The sequence below is a fragment of the Thunnus thynnus genome, chromosome 11 (genome assembly GCF_963924715.1).
Source record: "Thunnus thynnus chromosome 11, fThuThy2.1, whole genome shotgun sequence".
Taxonomy (NCBI): domain Eukaryota; kingdom Metazoa; phylum Chordata; class Actinopteri; order Scombriformes; family Scombridae; genus Thunnus; species Thunnus thynnus.
In genome coordinates, this window is record NC_089527.1 from 24,139,004 (window position 1) to 24,159,460 (window position 20,457).

The window sequence follows — 20,457 nt, forward strand, 5'->3', positions numbered from 1 at the left end:
CATTTCTGAAACTAAACGTTTGTGGGCGAAATGTTCTGAAAGTGGTCACAATAAGGGGAAGTTTATCAACCTCAGTCCCATGACAACTGATGAAAGCGCATCTGCAGAGACGAAAACCAGTGTCATATGGTCGAAAGCTCCAGAGGAAGCGAGAAAGTGGACTGACTATTTTTGTTAGTTGCTACTTTCAAGGTCAGGAATGAAATGTAAAGCCTTGTAGGCAAAAGATTAAAGAGTATCAATATAGATGAATAATTGAATAATAAAAATATAATTGTGCCTTTTACTTTACTATAAGTTTCCTTATTTGTTAAATTGGAGAAAAAATGACATTAAAGATCAAAGTTGGTCCTCTAGATATCTTTTTATAAGGAGGCAGCAGTGCTCAGGTTTGTGCAGAGGATGGCAGTGACGCGCCAAGGAGGCTGAACACAAGCTGACATTTAAAACCCAGAAGAAGAAGAAGTACACAAGTCTTCCTATTAAATCTTTCTTTGACCAAAATGAGAGCCATCAGCTGATCACAAAAGCAGTTTCACAGTTCCTGCATGATTCAGGGTTATATATGAAAATAAAAGTGTGATTGTGTCAGTTAAGTGTTTGTCCTGCGGAGGGCAGCAATGCACCTAGTAGCCGCCAAACTGTCATAATCCTACCAGAAGAAGAAGAAGAAACAGACAGTCCGCCATGCTCACCCTGCTGCACCACTGTGGTCGCAACTTGCTGACATTCAGCACGATTCAGGCAGTGAATAAAAGTTACTACACGACACAGATGGGTAAACGAGTGGCTGTGGTGTTGGCGGGCTGCGGAGTTTATGACGGCAGTGAGATCCACGAGGCCTCCGCTGTCCTGGTCCACCTCAGCAGAGGAGGTGCAAGTGTAAGTTAGAGACGGTTTGATCTGCAAGTACTCATACAGAATATGTGTGTGTGTGTGTGTGTGTGTTAGATGCTGACTGCATTTCCATCATAGTTGCAATGGGTGTCACTCTTTCCATATTTTCAGATCAGATCTTTATAGAGAGACGGAGAGAGAGATGCGCATGCACTCATACACGATACCACTATAGCCTACTTTAGGCATGACAGTCATGTAATAGTTAAATAGTAACTTAGCAGTCGACCCTCCATCACGCACGCGCACTCACGCACGCGGTGAGCCCAGGCTTCATAAACAAGCCGCTGCCACTTTGTTGCTCAGTGTTTCCACTGATCCCACATCTGTGTACGTGTGTGAGTGTGTGAGAGTGAGTGTGTGATAGGGGTATGTGTACACTAAACAGAGCTCAGTTTCAGTTTTGATTAAGACATCTACTTTGTGCATGACACAAGTAATTTTTCCAACAGTTGTTTACAGAAGGATTATCTCACTTATAATTCCCTATATCACAATCCCAATGGGTCAGAAGTTTACATACAGTAAGTTTACTGCCTTTAAACAACTTGGAAAAGTCCAGTAAAATGGTGTCATGGCTTTAGAAGCATCTGATGGCTAATTGACATCATGTGAGTTGATTGGAGATGTACCTGTGGATGTATTTTAAGGTCTACCGTCAAACTCAGTGCCTCTTTGCTTGACATTATGGGAAAATGAAAAGAAATCAGCCAAGACCTCAGAAAAAATGTGGATCTCCACAAGTTTGGTTCATCCTTGGGATCAATTTCCAAACTCCTGAAGGTACTATGTTCATCTGTACAAACAATAGTACACAAGTATAAACACCATGGGACCACACAGCTGTCATGCCACTCAGGAAGGAGACGCATTATGTCTCCTAGAGATGAACGTACTTTGGTGTGAAAAGTGCGAATCAATCCCAGAACAACAGCAAAGGACCTTGAGAAGATGCTGGAGGAAACCGGTACAAAAGTATCTATATCCACTGTAAAACGAGTCCTATATCGACATGGCCTGAAAGACCGCTCATGAGAAAGAAACCACGGCTCCAAAACCGCCATATAAATAAGACAGACTACAGTTTGCGACTGCACATGGTGGACAAAGATCTTACTTTTTGGAGAAATGTCCTCTGGTCTGATGAAACAAAAATTGAAGTTTGGCCATAATGACCATCATTATGTTTGGAGGAAAAAGGAGAAGAACATCATCCCAACTGTGAAGCATAGTGGTGGCAGCATCATGTTGTGGGGTACTTTGCTGCAGGAGGGACTGGTGCACTTCACAAAATAGACAGCATCATGAGGAAGGACAATTATGTGGATATATTGAAGCAACATCTCAAGACATAAACCGGGAAGTTAAAGCTTGGTTGCAAATGGATCTTCCAAATCGACAATGACCCCGAGCATACTTCCAAAGCTGTGGCAAAATGGCTTAAGGACAACAAAGTCAAGGTATTGGAGAGGCCATCACAAAGCCTTGACCTCAATCCAATAGAAAATTTGTGGGCAGAACTGAAAAAGCGTATGAACAAGGAGGCCTACAAACCTGACTCAGTTACACCAGTTCTGTCAGGAGGAATGGGCCGAAATTGCAGCAACTTATTGTGAGAAGCTTGTGAAAGGCCCCAAAACGTTTGACACAAGTTAAACAATTTAAAGGCAATGCAACCAAATACTGAGTGTATGTGAACTTCTGACCCACTGGGAATGTGATGAAAGAAATAAAAGCTGAAATAAACTATTCTCTCTACTATTCTGACATTTCACAATCTTAAAATAAAGAAGTGATCCTAACTGACCTAAGACAGGGAATGTTTACTAGGATTAAATCGTTTAAACATTATAATGAAGCAAATGTCTGATTTGTGATCGTGGGCTATTTAAATGTACTTTTTTTTTTTTTTAAATTATGCAATTTTGCAAAATAAGTATAAATGTAAGAATGGGACTTAGATGTATACTGCTGAAATAAGTAGTTGATTATTCAATTAATCAATTACCAATAATTATGTCAATTTATTATCATTTAAGTCAACAAAAAATAATCTCATTTATCTTCTTCCATTTGAGGATTTACAGACTAAAGAGTAAATCAAAAAAAGGGCCAACAGATTAATCAGTAATGAAAATAACAATTACTTGCAGTCCTAAAGGAACCTGTTGTTTCCCTGAGCCAGTCCTTACCTTTTGCTGTTCTACTCTGCAGGTAAACATGTTTGCTCCCAACATTGACCAGATGCATGTGGTGAATCACCTAAAAGGCGAACCATCTGAGGAGAAGAGAAACGTGTTGGTGGAGAGCGCCAGGCTGGCCCGTGGAAACATCCAGGACCTGTCTAAACTCAGTGTCGCAGACCACGATGCTGTCATATTCCCAGGTTCAGTCATAACAACAAGACAGCCTGCTCCCTTACCACGAAGATCTCATTATGTTGTGTTGTTACATGCCTCACCCATTCAGTCTAAATACACTGAAAAGAAAATTTTCAGGGTGGAGATAATTTTAAAATACTGTGAATTTTCTTTTTGCTCTACCTGATTGAGCACTTGGCTTCTGTGTTTCTTTTCCCTCTAAACACACATCTGCTTAGTTAGTTATTCTTCAAATTAATCTCATTTTTATAATGTTTTTCAGGTGGTTTCGGGGCTGCGAAGAACCTGTGTACATGGGCAGTGCAGGGGAAGGACTGCTCTGTTAACGCTGAGGTCAAGGCCGCGCTGCAGGCGTTCCACGGCGCGGGCAAACCCATTGGCCTCTGCTGCATCTCACCTGTGCTGGCTGCCAAGGTGTTCCCTGGCTGTGAGGTCACTGTCGGCGTGGAGAAGGATGACAAGTGAGTCTCACTCCAGATATATGTTCCGCTTTACTGCAGGAACAGGACAACATTACTGAAAGACATCTGACTAGAGAAAAAATAAATAAAACAGCAGTCAGATGATCATCCAGGCTTTAAATAAACTCCCGGGTTAGTCAAACGTATTCAGTAAATGATGACAAATGTTAAAATTATTACCAGAAACTGTCTGTAAACATCCATCACAGTTTACACAACCACTTCCTTCTTGCCATATTTGTGCATGCAGTTTTTCCTGATTACCGTAATTCTGCGCGTGCTCATTTTTGGTTTTACTTTCCAAATAAAGCAGTTTAGTCAGATCATCTGAAGGCTTCGGTTTCTTTCCCTGTTGGACTTTTTTTTTTAGCAATATTTCCCGATTTCAGAATACACTTCGGTCATTACAGTAAAAATGATCCAAAGCTACACGAATAAGTCCCAAGTTAATAACAATAAATTCTCAAAAATAATCATTTTAAGTGTCCAGAGCTGTAAAAACCACCTTTAAGCAGCTGAACATTGTGTGGCTCTGCTATCTCTCTTTCCCTCAGGTACCCAGACACTACTGACACCGCGGCAGCCATCAACCAGCTGGGGTGCAAGCACGTGAGTAAAAGTGTCAGCGAGAGCCTCGTGGACGACAAGAACAAGCTGGTTACCACCTGTGCCTTCATGTGCAACGCGCCGATCCACGAGATATTTGATGGAATTGGAACGATGGTGAAGGATGTGCTGAAGCTTGCCTGATTCTATTAATACTGAAAAGGCGCTGGAAACAGAGAGCAAAAAAAAAAAAAAGCGTTTTAGGCAGTAGATCATTGCTAAACCAATGTGTTACACCTTGATCAGAAGCACTTCCAGATACAAAATATACATATTTGCAGTAGTTATGTTAGACAACATGGTCTGATTTTACAGGTTTATCTATGATTTTGCAATAATCTCAGTTTAACTCAATCTTACTAGATTATGTTGTGATGCAGTGGATCAGTCTCATGATTTCAATGTTGATGTAAATGTGGAAAATAAACAAGTATGATATTGTACAGAGAAACTGCAATAAAATAAAAAAACTTCACATTTTTCAGTTCACTTTATTTCAGACCTGTTGTAAAATATCTACAACATTATATTGATTTCATCCCTGAGCACACCACATGGAAAACGTCACCATATTACATACATAAGGCTTCAAAAATTTGCTGTATAGGCTTCATAAAATACTGTATAATCACATAATCCTTGCGCTGTATAGCTGCTTATGTTGAGCACTTGTCATTCTCAGATATGAACCTAAGGATGAGCATTCTCTCTCTCTCTCAATGTTTCCTATCACATCTATCACCCCCTCCACTCCCTCTGAGCACAGCACTGAGGAGGCATTTACAGTAAACTTCTCCACTAGGTCCTCGTGACTCAGTGGCTTCCTCCAGTGGCCATAAAAGGTATCACACCTGGCTGCATAGTTCTGCCCCTGATCGGTTTCTATCTCAACCTCACAGTACATCTTGTCAAAGCTGGGCTGGTTATCTCTCGGTGTCTCCACCCTGACTTTGGACAGGAGCTCCCTCAGAGCAGGCCGGCTAATTTGAGCTTCGCTGAATGAAGCCACTGTCACTTTGTCATCCAGCAGGGCAGAGCAGGCATTGAACTGAAATGAGTGCCTGGCCTGGTGCTCTGTGGCAGGTAAGGGGCAGTCAATGTACTTGGATGGAGGCACTCGAAGTGTGACCTGTCTGATCTGGCTGAGATCAAAGTTACCAGCTGTGTTTTCAAACTTTTCGCGGGCTGCCAGAGCCGCATCCACAACCCAGTGCATCCCCAAATGAGCAGGAATACGCTTGAAGGCAATGTCCTGATCTTCAAGAATCCATTTAAAGCCGCCGGCACCAGGATCTGTCATTGCTGAAGGACTGTAGTCTTTGTAGTAAACCCCAAACCCACAGTCCATATCCAGGATGGCTGGATTCCCCTCCAGTCCCATCTGGGCCAGCTGAGCGGCCTCCAGGCCTCTCCGAGCAGCATTTCCTATGTGGAGAGGTTTGGTTTGTGTGGCCGCGTTGGCCAAGGGAGCCCCAGCAGAGGAGGCTGCGATTGCCAAAGCATGAATGCACTGTGCAGGGGATAGACTGAGGAGCTTAGCCGAGGCCGCAGCACTGCCCATCACACCAACAACACTGGGAGGGTGGAATCTGACAGTGTTGGGAAAGAGGAAGAAAGATGACATTAGGTTCTGTTCAAGTTTAATCAGCAATCAAATCAAATCAGATTAGTCAGGTAGACAACTATTTGATACTTGATTAATCCTTAAAGTCGTTTTTCAAGCATGAGCGCCAAACATTCTCTGGCTCCAGCTTCTCAAATTTAAGGCTTTTCTGCTTCATTTTTTTGGATTTTGGACTATTGGTCGGACAAAACAAGCAATTTGAAGACATCACCTTGGGCTTAAAAAAAAATTGCAGGCATTTAAAAATTTTTTTTTACTATTCTCTGACATTTTACAGACAAATAAATGTTAGTTGCAGTTCTAGCTCACAGCATTCAGAAACCATATTTGAAAACCTCAACAACAACTTTTCTGTTCAAAATAATCCACAGACCTTGCTGCGACCAGTTTTACTTGGACCTACTTTCTACCAAAGAAATAGTCCCTACAAAAAATGTTGACAGTGAGGTGTGTGGATTATGCAGGGATGTCGCAGTTGATTTTTTTTTTTATGTCATTTGTTATTGCTGTGACTACCACAAACTAAAAGTTATTCACCACCACTAAAACCTCCAATAAAACCAGAACTATCAGCATTGGTAGATACCACTAGGGGTAGGTGTTGTACTTTTTGTAATTTAGGTGAATCAGCCCTTTAATGCTGAAATACTTCCAGTGCACATATACTTTCATTTGGACAGAAAATGTGCACATTGACTGAGCCCAGAACTCACCTTTCAGGGATGTTGTAGGCCTCCCTGGAGAACCTCATGAGTCTGCCCTGCACCTCGATGCCAATGTTGAAGGCCAGCAGCAGTTCTAGACCAGAGCGCTGGCTGGGCAGTGCCTCTGCCAGAGCCAGCAGTGCAGGTAGCACAGCACCAGAGGGATGAGTAGCAGGGTGCCAAGTGTCGTCAAAGTCCATGGAGTGAACCTAGTATCACCAGACAATGTGACAGAACCAGTAATGAAAGGTTAAACCAGACGCGTGCCACGTTGTTTACTTGTTATGCTTTTATTTGATCTTATTTATGACTTATTTATTATGCTTACCGCGATGCCATTGACGAAAGCAGCATAATTAGGAGGAAGGGATATTTCTGATTTGCCCCAGACGCTGCTATTCTCCTCTGATTGAAACGACTGCAATCAGGCAAATGAATATGAGGGTCAGCTCGGATATAACTCTGAATTCTAGTGAAGTTCCCAATTTCCAACAGACAAAATTCAGAACAAATTGCAGCATAAATGTAATTATATCAACTAGTTTGTCCATTAATGAAGTACAGGAAATAGACTACTAATGTAAACATCTAATGGAAAAGGAAAACAATTAACCATAATCACAAACATTGCACAAAAAACACATGTTGAGAACCTAAGATGAGTCATTACTGTAACAGTGTATACAATCCTACTTTTCATTACTTCAAAATCTTTTTCATTAAGTGTTCTTTATATTATTTCTCCACATACTATCATGGCTTACTGTACCTGGCTGTACTTGAGAGCCTTGTTGAAGACAGCTGTCCTGGTTCCCAAAAGCCCAACACCCAGGGTGTCCAGCATCATCCTTTTGCTCCTGTTAATCACACCATCTGTCAGCTGAGTGGTGCTGAGGGCATGGATAGCAGCTCCAAAGCTCTCTGTAATACCCTGGAAAGGTGAAACAGGGCCAGTCAGTCCCAAACTAAAGAACAAACCTCCACAGAGAGACTACAGTTGTTAAGCATCTAGACATTTTTAATATGTTGCATCTAGTTGTCTTTAAACCCAGACATACGCTCCAAAAGTTGTTTAAATCAAATCTTAAAGAGTGAAAGGCTGAGAATACAGTATGTGACTATAGAAGAGAATAGCAGCACCTTGCGTAGCATTGTCGTAGCTCAACAATGTCTTCAAATGACAAAACATGCCAGTACAGCTGCCTTTTATATGTAATTACTTGTCTGAGGGCTTGTCCGTCAAATTTCCAAAGTGGCAAAAGTTCACCATGAGGAGAAGTAGGAACTTTCACAATGACTGCATGCTGTCTTTGATTCATTTCCCCCCTGTTTGTGGCGTGTGTTAAATACATGAACTTGAAAGCTACATGCAGCTTTAGATATCAAAGAACTTGCACAAGACATCACGTGGTTGTCTTGTTGTTGTAAATAGCGGAATTAAAAATTAAAAATCATCACAATGGACTCATGCGGTGTTTTTTTTGGCTGTTTTTTTAGCCAGTATGACTGTGAGAATACAGATTTAACTTTTTGTGGTAAAAATAACTGTGGTCAAAGCAATATCTACTGTCTTCTGCAAATAGTTTCTTTTTAAGATGGACAGACAATGGAAATTCATTTGTCTGCTATGGGAAGCTGTGAACGGGGAAATAACAGAAACTGTTTTCCAACAGTTGGGGAAGTAATCGATGATTCTTAGTTGTGATTTTACAAAAAGTTTATGATGAATGGTCAGGAGCACCCCTCTGATTAATCACCTGATAAAACACCTACATCGTTACCTAAATGCACAGCTATTATTTAATTATTCTTGTGGTGTGAAAACACACTTTCCAAGACTGAGGGATAAAAAAAAAATAGAAAAAGAAAAAAATCAATTTACAGCCACTTTTACTCTTTGTGATTTTCTTCATTTATGCAAATCAGAAGCTACATTACACATTTGAACTGTGTGCCTCCTTTCTAGCTGCCTTTATGCTGGTTTTATATGTGCCTTTAACATCTTTAATCCCACTTTTTATTTTATGTATTAATACATGTATGCTACCTTTGTGAGGACCAATGGTGAGAATTTTAAAGGATAGGTTCACATTTTTCAAGTCTTCTTAAAACAATAGTGAGTTGCTGTAATTATTCCTCCTGTTCAAAATGACTATTAGAAAATCCTCTCCAAATGCACTTTCAATGTAAGTGATGGGAGCCAAAATCCACAGTCATTGTTTTAAGTAAAAATGTATTTCATAGTTAATCTGAAAATAATTTGAGGCTTCAGCCTTCTGAGTTAGTCAAATAAAGTGGATATCTTCCACAGTTACAGTCTTTTTGGTAAAAATGTCCCTCTTTGTGTCTCGACGGACAATGTTTTCCTGTTCAGCTGCAGTGGAAGGATAGTAAGCACTAAAGAGACTGTAACTTTAAAAGATATTGACTTGATTTGACTACATTGGGTGGCTAAAGCTACTTATTAGCTTCATATAAAATAAACATTTAAATACACACTGGACTTTGGGACCTGACAATTTTTTAAAGACAGACATGATTAATTTAGGCCTTGAGAGTGTAAATTTTTACCAGTCCTTTACTTCTCCAAAGGACTGCTCGACGGTCAAGACTGTGTGTGTGTGTGTGTGTGTTAGAGAGAGAGATGCTGGCTGCATTTCCATCAGAGTTGCAATGGGTGTCACTCTTTCCATATTTTCAGACCATTTCTTTATTTTAAACTTGGGATAACTTACTGTCTGTATGTAGTCCTATGGGTTTGTGAAAACCCAACATAATTAATTTAATGAATTAAATTCTCATCAGAGGGTGGAGGGTTAAATTTTATGCCAAACACAGCAGGAAACAAATAGCACATAATCAAATATTGGCGCTTGCTTTAAATGATGCTGGAGAGACAACACACGGATTTTCTCTCCATCTCTCTGTGCGTGTGCGTGCGTGTGTGTGTGTGTGTGTGTGTGTGTGTGTGTGTGTGTGAGAGAGAGAGAGAGAGAGAGAGAGAGAGAGAGAGAGACGCGCATGCACTCATACACCAGACCACTACAGCCCACTTTAAACAAGACAGTCATGTAATAGTTAAATGTTAATTTAGCAGTCGACCCGCCATCACGCACGCGCACTCACGCACGTGGTGAGCCCAGGCTTCATAAACAAGCCGCTGCCACTTTGTTGCTCAGTGTTTCCACTGATCCCACATCAGTGCAGAGAAGATGGCACTGGCTGACATAGAGCGCGCAGGGTCCAACTGCGGTGACTCGGGCTCCCCGTTTTCAGAGATTATTGAGTTGAATGTCGGCGGGCAGGTCTATGTAACCAGACACAAAACTCTCATCGCCGTCCCAGACTCGCTACTGTGGACCATGTTCAACAAGAAGACACCCAAGGAGCTGGCGAGAGACAGCAAAGGGCGCTTCTTCCTGGACCGGGACGGCTTCTTGTTCCGCTACATCCTAGATTATCTCCGGGACCTGAACTTGGTCCTCCCGGACTACTTCCCCGAGAAAAGTCGACTGCAGAGGGAGGCTGACTTTTTCCAACTGCGGGACCTTGCGAAACGCCTCAGCCCCCGCATGAGTAAGGACAACTCAATCAGCGAGGAGATCGGCCAGAGTGACACCGAGGAAGGTGCGCAGCAGTGCGGCGCTTCTGGCGCCATGGAGACTTTACGCACCGTGTCAGTCAGCGGAGCCATGCGCTCCCCCTCTCTGGACTCTAGAAAGTCGGGCTATATCACGATTGGATACCGCGGCTCGTACACCATTGGCAGAGACATCCAAACCGACGCCAAATTCAGAAGAGTGGCGCGCATCACGGTTTGCGGGAAGACCTCCCTGGCCAAAGAAGTGTTTGGGGACACGCTAAACGAGAGCAGAGACCCGGACCGGCCCCCGGAGAGATACACATCCCGGTACTATCTGAAGTATAATTTTCTAGAGCAGGCATTTGACAAGCTGACAGAGGCGGGCTTCCACATGGTGGCCTGCAGCTCCACAGGCACCTGTGCCTACACCAGCAATGATCCAAACGAGGACAAAATTTGGACAAGCTACACCGAATATGTCTTCTGTCGGGACAACTAACAGTAAACTAGTCATGTAATGTTGATGTATTACATAGACATTTCAAAATCTAGAGGGGAATGTCTTTAAAAAGTATTATTTTCGCTGTGTTGAATGGTATTTGTAAAGGGCGAGTGACTGCAAAATATTGCAAGATAGCCAGATATCAGTATTGCCACTTCTGAGGTTAACCAGAGACATAAAATGCCCCCAAAATAGATTTTAAAAACAATTTACACAAACTTTTTTTTTTCTGAAGATTATGCAATTTGGATGTTAAAAGTGAGCAGAGAACAGTTTGAGTTGACACACTCATCAGAAGCTCTATGGCATGGAAAACACCATCATCTCAATCTCATAGAACTGCATGTCAATGTTTCAGTCATATCTGACTCAGTGTGTCACTGTGTGAACTGAGCGGCATCCAAGAACAGACAAGCAGCGATTAGTATTCAGTGTCATTGTAACTTCTAGGCTTGCTTGATCACTGTTTGGCCAACTTTGTATTATCTAATAGGCACTCATAGCAGATCTATCACTGACATGATTGTAAGTGTATGTGCTTGCTTGGTAGAGTTGTATTTGTTAAACCTGTTCAGATGAAATAAAATCTTCTACCATGTTATTCTCAGCCCTTTGACGATCGTCATATCTTCTTAACTTCTGCGCATGGTGCTCATTGTAACAAAACCCTGGCGATCATCTCCACCTCCAACCTTTTAAAAGCTTACTCAATGGGGAATCAAAGAGTCAGCCTCAAAGAGATGTGCCCTACCCCGGCACCTCAGCCCATCATAGCACTGACGCTGCCAGCTCAACAACATCTGTCACACTATTTTAACCCAGAAGAACAGAAGGGAAATGTATGTGGCAGCTGTGTGTCGATGGGTCTGTACTTCTCATTGTGTTCAGGATTACAGAAATCCTGACCATGAAGTTTCCCAGGCTCTGACTTGCCATTTCCAGGCATTGCACCTATTTTCTATCCAACGTCAGCCCTGTTATTAAATTGCACAAGCAGTAAATATTGCGAGAGGATCCGTTTTGTCACACAAATTCAGCTGCAGGTCATGCGGATGCAAATAGTGCAGCTGTGCACACATGATGTCATTATCATTTCAAGTGTATATAATGAAAGGGTCCAGCTGCACACAAATTGGAGGGTTCACTCTGCCAGGGACTGTGGATAAATGGAGAGTCGATTGGTGCACCTCTGCTGTGAGAGCACAATTATTTGACTACGTTAGTGTAAAGCCAGCCAGACTTGGATTATGTATTTCATTCAAAAACAGACATGAAAGAATTGGCCTTACATTCAGGGCCATGAGCAGGATTATACAACATCAGGGGCTTATAGTGCAGAGGCAATGACATAACCTCTGTAGGGGTCTGGGGACATCCTCCCAGAGGGAACATCTTTGGGTTTCATGGGCTCAATACATCACTCAGGCTCGATTTGGCTTGAAAAAGTTGGAAAATGTGCAGTTTGGACAGGAATGAAAATTATCTTTAGGAGAGAGATTTCTTTAGGGGTTACTGTAGACACATGAATGACTCTAAATAATGAATTTATTTAAGTGTGGGGAGCAGTTTGTCTTCCTTTATGTGCGCATTAACAATTTGGTAGCACATAGACCCTGCTTCCACTGGGTCATTGCTTGAGCAGGCCTCCGTGACAAGTTCATTTAAAATTAATTAACCAATAGATGGACAAGAAAAATATTCAGATAACTCCAATTTTAATATTCAAATGTTTTGCACTGCAACTTTGTATTGATGTTTACTTGCCAAATACTAATTTAGTTGTCAGATACTTATCTTGAGTCATGCTTGAAGATTTGGGAAAGCCTTTTTTGAAGACCTAAACTAGCCCTCTGATTTGTTTCAGTGTTTCAACCAAGGTTAAAATTTATTGTTGACTTCCCTGAGTTGAAACCATAAAAGAGAGGCAACAGATTACAGAGACAGACTTGTGACAGCCTATGCAGGTCTATCGTACATAATACAGCTGGGTGACACACCACATAAGTAGCGGCTGCTGTAACTAAAATGATAAAATGAGCCTTGATAGATGTTTTTCTGCAAGATGACTCAAATGTATTTGGAGCTATAAATTGATAGCCAAGATATTTTCACACCCCTGCATATGTGTAAATGAATATTTCAGATTGGGAATGTACATTCGCAACAGGATGATCGTTTACTGTCAATAAATGTGTCATATTCTTAAAAAAAAAGAACCAACCTACATTAAAATAATCAGTATGATCACAAGAAGATGTTTCATGAAATATGTCCAAATAATCCTACATTTGATTGATTTTGTCTCTTATGATCTTGAGAACATGAAATCATGCCAAATCATACTGTGCATCATCCCCACACTTTCATAATATGCAGGGAAACACCCTGGATCATTCGCCAGTCCGTCACAGGGTTGCCACAGACATCAGCCTACAAACAATCACTGACTCACACCCACATTTACACACAGTACAGCATGCAAGTCTCTAAAGCACTTGCATGTCTCTGGACTGTGGGAGGAAACCCACTCGAACATGTGCAGCAAAGGCTGTCTTCCATTGTTGAACAGATCGTTCAAGCTGTTGCAGCACATGCACATGGGATCCCATTGTGCACATGTAGAAATGGATATATTTCTGCCAGTTTAGACTGCAGGATTTGATACCCGTGCAGGGATGCTGCTTATAATCCCTGAGTGAAATGATAAGGAATTAAAAATGAGAGTCCAATTAGACCAGCCTCCAATGTATTTTTTTAAATACATCTTTCACATTTTGGCAATGACTCATTTACTTCAACTGCTTTCAGTGTTTGGTTGCAGGTATGTGATGCGTAAATGGCTGTATTTGGATATTTACTAGTAAAAGCATTTGGCTGTAAAGGTATCGTTCCGACTGCACATCTGTTATTCTACTGCCAACATTTGTTTTGAGGAGTACTGTTTGACATGTACGAGAGAAAACCTTTCAGGGAGAAAATCCTATTGTTCAAACATGTGTCTTAAACAGTTTGTTTCTAGTTGCTACTGAATAGTGAGAAGAAATAAAAGGATTAATCAGAAAATACAAAATAGATATGATATTGTATATATGAATTGATACTATACGAATAATTAATATATTATTGACAGTCACTGAAAATTCTTATGACAGTTTTACCTTTCAGTAAAAGCCAATAAATGGGGTTTATGGGTTTTTTCAGTGTGAGTGATGATGGGATAACAGAGGTAAACAGGAAGAGTGAGGGACAAATGACATTCACTTGTCAACCATTTTGCTGTTATTTTTCCTCTCATATGTTTATCTCTATTTGTGCTACTGTTCTTTTTCTCTTTTATCCCTCTAATGTGCGCATGCTCTGTGTTGAGCTCCCTGACATGAACCTCAGCAGATCAGGACTGTTTGAATTCCACACATGGGTCCAGGATGCTTTTTAGCTTCCTAACTTATTTTAGATCAAAGTCAGTTTCATTAGCACATCACAACAGTAACGCCGGACCGTGGGCTTCATTATTCTAATTGAATTCTGAGTCAGAAATACATTTTAAACTTGACTTCACATCAGTCAGTGTTCAAATCAGATGTTATCAGAGTCCAGAGGCAGCGAGAAAATCCACCAGTGAGTGAAGCAGTAGATGATCTATCAATAGTATATTATATGCAATAAAAAGAAGCAGGGCATTTGAGATGAGAGACTAGTAGCCATCTTATTAGAAAACTAATTCATTTAAGTCAGTATATGTTCCTTTAATGTGAGCACAGAACAGAAAGAAAGACATGTAGACAGGGACGTGTGCTGACATCTTGATAGACAGTTGTTAATTCCCTTATCTCCCCAGTGTTGTCCTTCACATTTGCACAAATGCTCTCACGTTTAGTTTTTTTTTTTTTTAAGATCTCTTTTTTTCTGAACAGTTGATTGTTGAGATAAAAAGGAAATGACGGGAGAGAGATGGAGTATGACATTCAACAAATGTCCCTGGCTGGAATTTAAAAAAAGTTACTGACTGCTGTTAGTGTATACCTGAAGATCCAGTATATGTTCTTTTTATATAATGGAATATTTTATTATAAATAATGTGGCTTAGCAGCCATATTAAACCAAATATGAATATGATACATCCATAGTATTCATACTGTACCATGTATACTGGTTTGGTGATTTGTCACCACACAAATTATTTTATTAATCTAGCTTGATTAAGATTCAGCAGTCCTGGTGTTGACAACCAGTTGTTGATATAATACTGTCTGGTATCATGTTTGAGTTTTATAATAAGGGAAAGTGCAAGGGGCATCTGGAAAATGTAACTGATTTGGGTGAGCAGATACGGATGTGACTGTCAGCGAATCAGATCAGAGAGGATGCTCAGGAAAATTGACTTTATTATAGTAATGTGAAGTAGAACAAAGTGAATGAAATGTTTATACAGTATGACCTCAGTTTCAGGCAAACATAGAATAACTGTTGAGTAAATCATTAATTAAGATCAGTTTACATTCATGCCCAGAGACAGAAGGTGTGGAGGTAGAAACTTCCTCCTCAACTTACTGAAGAAATGAATGCCAGCACTGAAGATAATGACCTCATTGCTTGTTAAATGAGAATCATGAATGTGAGCTTTTTCTCTTTTATAAAAATAACAGGAAGAGGAACATTACCAGTAATACTTTAGCAGTAATACTTGTTTATTTATTTGCGCCACGGGGGAGCAAAAAATCCAAATACAAGGCAGAAACAAATATATCAAACAAGATATGAGAAAGAAAAAACCTTAAATGTCACTGTCACTGGAGGTACAGTTGATATTGTTTAAAACCCTAATAACATCAAACCAAGCACAGCCCACATATGGCAAATGATGCCTCTGACAGTGCATTGCATAGAAAATCGATTTTTATGAGACTCTCGAATGTGCGTTGCGCTCCTATTTTAGACTCCTTTTATTTCAAACTGCTGCTAAACAATTGCAGGAGTCATCATTTGCAATCAGCGGCCTCCTGACTAATGCGTCCTGATCACCTGAGCTGGGATGCGGCTCTATCCATTCATGTGGCCATTAAACCTCCCACCTCTCATGCCAGCTGAGTTCTTTTGAAAATTACAGTCATCAAAGGGAAAATGCTCTTTCTACACCTGCTATGCACTTCTATAAAAGCTGCCTTATATACCGGGGCCACTGGTCTCGCATTGGAGGTCTTTCATTTGAGTGTTCTCTGCATTCCCAGGGTTTTTGCAACAAAAGATGTCCTTTTAAGCAAGCAAGGCATTTGTTACGAGCTTGATGCTCTGCAAGGTTTTAATTCCTGTGTGGCTATACCCGATTACAGATACTATTCTTTCCGTATATTTGATCCTTTTACTGGTCAATTTTCGCTCTTTCTAAATCTCCTTCTTCAGTGAATGGGGTTGAAAGCTCAGCATTTCAATGACTGTTATAGTATCTGTGGGTCAATTTCCAAACTGACAAGCCTCTTTTCTTTTTCCCAGATGTATAGAATGTCATATAATATATAGTATAATGTCAGAAGTGCATCTCTTTTCTTGCTGAATCTGGGAGGTTGTTACAAGTTGTATGAGTCACCCTGTGAGAGGAGAACCAGAACACAATGACAGGGTTACGTCTGCACAAATGTGGTTCCCTCTCTTGTGGTATTCACATGATTTCAGATTGTTTTTTGTAGCCATTGCTCTGCTTTCAGGTTTTCCACATCTGGCTTGGTTTTGGGAGGAAGCTTCTCTGTGTATAGGAAACAGAATTACAGGGTGCTGTGGCATAAATAATAACTCTAAAGGAGCAAAGTATCAAGACAGATGCTCACTTCTGGGTTTAGAAATAGTCTTGATTGCTGCATTGATGTATTACTCTGGACAGAGGTGTGAAGCAGAATCAAGTGGAATTATGGGAATAACTGCTCCGCTCTGCTGCAATAGCTCTGTACTGATACAGTACAATACACAGTAATGACTGTGCTGCCAGGCAAGGCGGTACATTTTTCAGCTCAGAAAGTCCAACATAGTCTTTCACAGCTGTCTCCAATCTACTTTTAACAGTATTTTGGGTCTAATTAAAGAACATGGCAGGAATAATACAAATTATAGGCTTTTACATGAACCATAACATCTCATGTTTCCTTTACGGTCTCCTCTTTAGCCATTAAAGTTAGCTTGTTAAACAGGATTTACAGTGCTCCAAGGACTCAGGTCTGTGCCCTGCAGTTTAACTGATGTGGACTTTATATGTGAATCCTTGCTTTCTTGGTCTATATTTTTATGCTACACGTTGACCCAAGGATGAATTTTACATTTAGAAAAGTCATAGGATCCTGAAGTAGTTTCACAGTTTTAGCACAGAATAACAACTATACCATGGAACTACAACCAGTCCTGCATGTAACTGGAATGCACTGGGTTTTTGTTATTTATTATACCTAATTCATTGGAATAAGCTAGTCACTGAAGATTTTATCCACATAGATCTCACTCTTGTTCACTACACTGCAACGTCTTTTTCAATGAATTAGATCAAAGAATATATTGTTTACAGCCATTTAGAGATGGTTACATGCAGTAGAAGCCCTCTGGAAAATACTAAATACCCACTGATGTAATGTGGGGAGGTTGACATAGACATAATAATGTTGTGTTGCCAAAGTCTTCCTAATTCCTTCAAATGTAAGCCAGTTTGGATTTTGTGCATAGAAAATCATCTAGACTATATTATTAATAAGTGATTTAGAACAACCATTTTCCACTTTTGTTTGAGTTTCCACATTTCTGTTGGACAAAGTTTTCCGCAAAAGCCAACAGATGCAGACTGATTACTTGCGGTCTAAAATGAATGGGATCCAACAGTAATTGAGTTTAAAATACTGTGAGGACATTATTTCTATTTGTGCAAATAAGGTCTATCCAAACTGCATTTTCCGATATGAATCAAGTACAAACACAACTCTGTCTCTATCTGTAAGGAGTTAAACCCAGTGAACAATTCAATACTGTCAAAAAGGGCCTATTGTGTCCTTCATACTTCTGCACAAACCTCTGTGATTTTTTCTCTTTTGTTTATATTGAATTCCTTTTCTTCCTTGTAATTCTAAATGAACTAATTAAAACATATGATATACAGCAGAAGGGTGCAGCAGTAGACCAATTAGGAACATCTTATTACTTTCTTTCTCTTAACTCCCTCTAACAGCACTGAGAATTTGCATTACTCATGAACTAAATAAAACAAAAAAGACGTCCTTATATGCTGAGATATTGTATGCAAGCTGTAATAGATAAAAATGAGGAAACAGAATATGAGGATATGAGCTACAAATTGCAAACAGCACTGTCAGAAAATGATACAACCACGAAACAGCTGTGGTGCTCAGATAAAAAGGAATAATGTCTGCATCTGTCATATCAGATTCAAAGCAAGAACCAGTGGAAAAATACACTCTGTACACAGCATTTCACAGGTGATTTCATCCAGCTTGCTTTGAGCTTTGCTGCATTGCTCATCTGCACACTGGCTGTCTGACAATCCTCTATTTGTAGCAGAAGACTAAACACCGGAGGAGTTGATGGAAGCCCCTACAGATATTAGGTAACATGTTAAATCAATACCCGCTGAGAATGAAACACTACAGGTGAATTATTATTCTTTTGGATGTTTTTTCTCTTTAATTTTTTTCCCCTAATATCACTCTTTGTTCTCTCTGAGGGTCAGGCTGACAATCTGGACAGGCAGGATATTAATCAAAGCCAGCATTAAAAGAGGGAATTGTCAGCAGCACAGATAAAACATGAGCTCTGCAGGAAGTCTATGGTGTATTATGTTTGATCGCAGCGATGACTGTTCCTATGTTCAGGAACAAGCACAGATAGACGATGATGTGGTGTGGAGAGTAATACAAATACTGACTTTGCAAACGCTAAACATCTAACATCTGCTTGACTTTTTTCTGACAGATGTCCGCCTCCTCTGCTGGACTTGTTTACAGGTTACAGCCTGATTAGATAACTAGGTCGAAGAAGCTTCCTTCACCACAGACAGCTTTTAATTTTCAGATATGCAAGAGTACAGTCTTACTTTGTACTGGCAATTAACATATATGATACGGCTCATATTGGTTACCAAGGATACAGATGAAAATGAAAAAGCTTATTATCTGCCTTCAATTTTTGTGAAAGCCACGCTTTTGCGAAAATGCAAATATATCAACTCATCTGTGCTGTGGTTTTAGGTAGATGTGCAGAGAGTCTAGTTCCTGTTTGACAAAAAAATCCAAAAAAAATCCAAATGTTCTACCACCAAAGCTTCATCCTTGAGGCAGAGCTTAGACTGCATGTTCTGGCAAGCACCAGTGGTGTTATTTTGATGCTAGAAAAGCATCACACCAGACCAGAGAACAACTTTTAAAAATATATTTGGATGGCATGTTACATATAACCGCTACTACAAGCCTACAAAGCCATGTGTGCATGCTTTTTCCATTTCAGTCCTTTCAGTTCTACATCAAAATTCTCTGAATAAGCCTGTGAATACCTGCAAATGGTAATTTTTGGTAATCTGACCTGGAAAATAATGCATAAAATGAAATTCCCCGTGCACTGGTGCACTGTTTCCAGTTTTCAGTGGAATAGTCTGAGAATAGATGTCATTTTCTTGCCACTTCTTTCAAGGACATTTCCATATTCAAAGAGATTCTCACAAATGATCAACCTTGTCCTTTATATCTATACAGTATATATCTATAAATTAAGGATAAGGCTGGTGATATTATGTTTTGTTTTATTGTTTTTTTTACGTTCAAATAACCCATTAAAAGACCAAATCCCTCAATGAAAGAATACATAATACAAAATGTGTATTATTACAGCTAAATATACACTCCGGTTTTTTTCTCCTGTTGGAGTAATGTTTGCTACAAACTACAATGCCTGGCTGTTTTAGGAAATAACGTTTTCAAATATGAAGCTATATACTTGCGACTTACTGAAGATTTCAATCTTCAGTAAAACAAGTGGGCTTGGGGCTGAGAGCCATATACAGGAAGCTGGAAAGTATTGAGAGAGGTTTTGATCTAGTCATGGTAGCAGTATTAGCCAGGTAAATGAAGGAAAATGGACAAGCATTAGGCAGGATGACTCAGCAAGGACCGGGGTCTTACCGCTGCTCACACATAGCCTAGCTAGTTATTCCCATTCGGGGTGGGCGATACTGCAAAATTTGGTTTCAATCTGATACCAAGTAATACAGGGCCAGAATCGCCAATATCAATACTGATACCGATACTTTTGATTATTAAAAGCGGTTTATGTACTTTCATGTAGTGGAGAGTAGTGTGTCATGACTTATGAGGTGAATGCATCATCAATAGGCTAAATCTGAATACATTTTCATGACCACTAAATGATTTGACAAAGGTTAGCACTCATTGCCACCTGTGAGACCAGGGTTTGATTCCCAATTGAAGTATGTGGTGTAGTTTTTTTCAATTCCATTAAAATATTTAATTTAGATAACAAGTTTCAATGGACTGAGTAAATTATTTGAATGTCTAAATAACAAACTTTGAGGTTTTGTGATCATGGTTTATTATGTTTTGGGCTATTGAGAGAGTTTGTTTTTTCCCAATAATATTTCTTTTAGGAGGCTTAAGCCAACAAACCATTTTCACACCACTGCTAATAAGCTAATGTGCTAAG

At 40.1% G+C, this 20,457-nt stretch overlaps 3 protein-coding genes across 3 annotated transcripts; 2 read left to right on the forward strand and 1 right to left on the reverse strand.

Annotated features, from left to right (window-relative positions):
- Positions 1-643: 643 nt before the first annotated feature.
- zgc:162944 (uncharacterized protein LOC569993 homolog) lies at positions 644-4,820 on the forward strand. Its single transcript, XM_067604018.1, has 4 exons — positions 644-882; positions 3,112-3,283; positions 3,541-3,739; positions 4,294-4,820. Exons 1-4 carry the CDS (start codon positions 688-690, stop codon positions 4,487-4,489), a joined length of 762 nt encoding a protein of 253 aa, XP_067460119.1. The 5' UTR covers positions 644-687; the 3' UTR covers positions 4,490-4,820.
- On the reverse strand, positions 4,673-8,734 carry acod1 (aconitate decarboxylase 1). The gene is made up of 5 exons (XM_067604015.1): positions 7,814-8,734; positions 7,443-7,604; positions 7,002-7,091; positions 6,683-6,882; positions 4,673-5,934 (listed from the first exon to the last, which is right to left on the reverse strand). Exons 1-5 carry the CDS (start codon positions 7,823-7,825, stop codon positions 4,974-4,976), a joined length of 1,425 nt encoding a protein of 474 aa, XP_067460116.1. The 5' UTR covers positions 7,826-8,734; the 3' UTR covers positions 4,673-4,973.
- A 1,002-nt stretch (positions 8,735-9,736) lies between these two features.
- Positions 9,737-11,365, forward strand: kctd12.1 (potassium channel tetramerisation domain containing 12.1). The gene has a single exon (XM_067604020.1). It carries the CDS (start codon positions 9,886-9,888, stop codon positions 10,753-10,755), a length of 870 nt encoding a protein of 289 aa, XP_067460121.1. The 5' UTR covers positions 9,737-9,885; the 3' UTR covers positions 10,756-11,365.
- The last annotated feature ends 9,092 nt before the right edge of the window (positions 11,366-20,457 follow it).

Bases quoted from the DNA above. Each gene is read 5' to 3' on its own strand.
- kctd12.1 (XM_067604020.1), top strand. From the start codon at position 9,886: ATGGCACTGGCTGACATAGAGCGCGCAGGGTCCAACTGCGGTGACTCG.
- acod1 (XM_067604015.1), bottom strand. The intron at 7,092-7,442 runs GTACAGTAAGCC...GCCTGATTGCAG, and splicing joins AGGCTCTCAAGTACAGCCAG to TCGTTTCAATCAGAGGAGAA. The intron at 5,935-6,682 runs GTGAGTTCTGGG...CAACACTGTCAG, and splicing joins GCCTACAACATCCCTGAAAG to ATTCCACCCTCCCAGTGTTG.
- zgc:162944 (XM_067604018.1), top strand. From the start codon at position 688: ATGCTCACCCTGCTGCACCACTGTGGTCGCAACTTGCTGACATTCAGC. The intron at 883-3,111 runs GTAAGTTAGAGA...TCTACTCTGCAG, and splicing joins TCAGCAGAGGAGGTGCAAGT to GTAAACATGTTTGCTCCCAA. The intron at 3,740-4,293 runs GTGAGTCTCACT...TCTTTCCCTCAG, and splicing joins GGCGTGGAGAAGGATGACAA to GTACCCAGACACTACTGACA.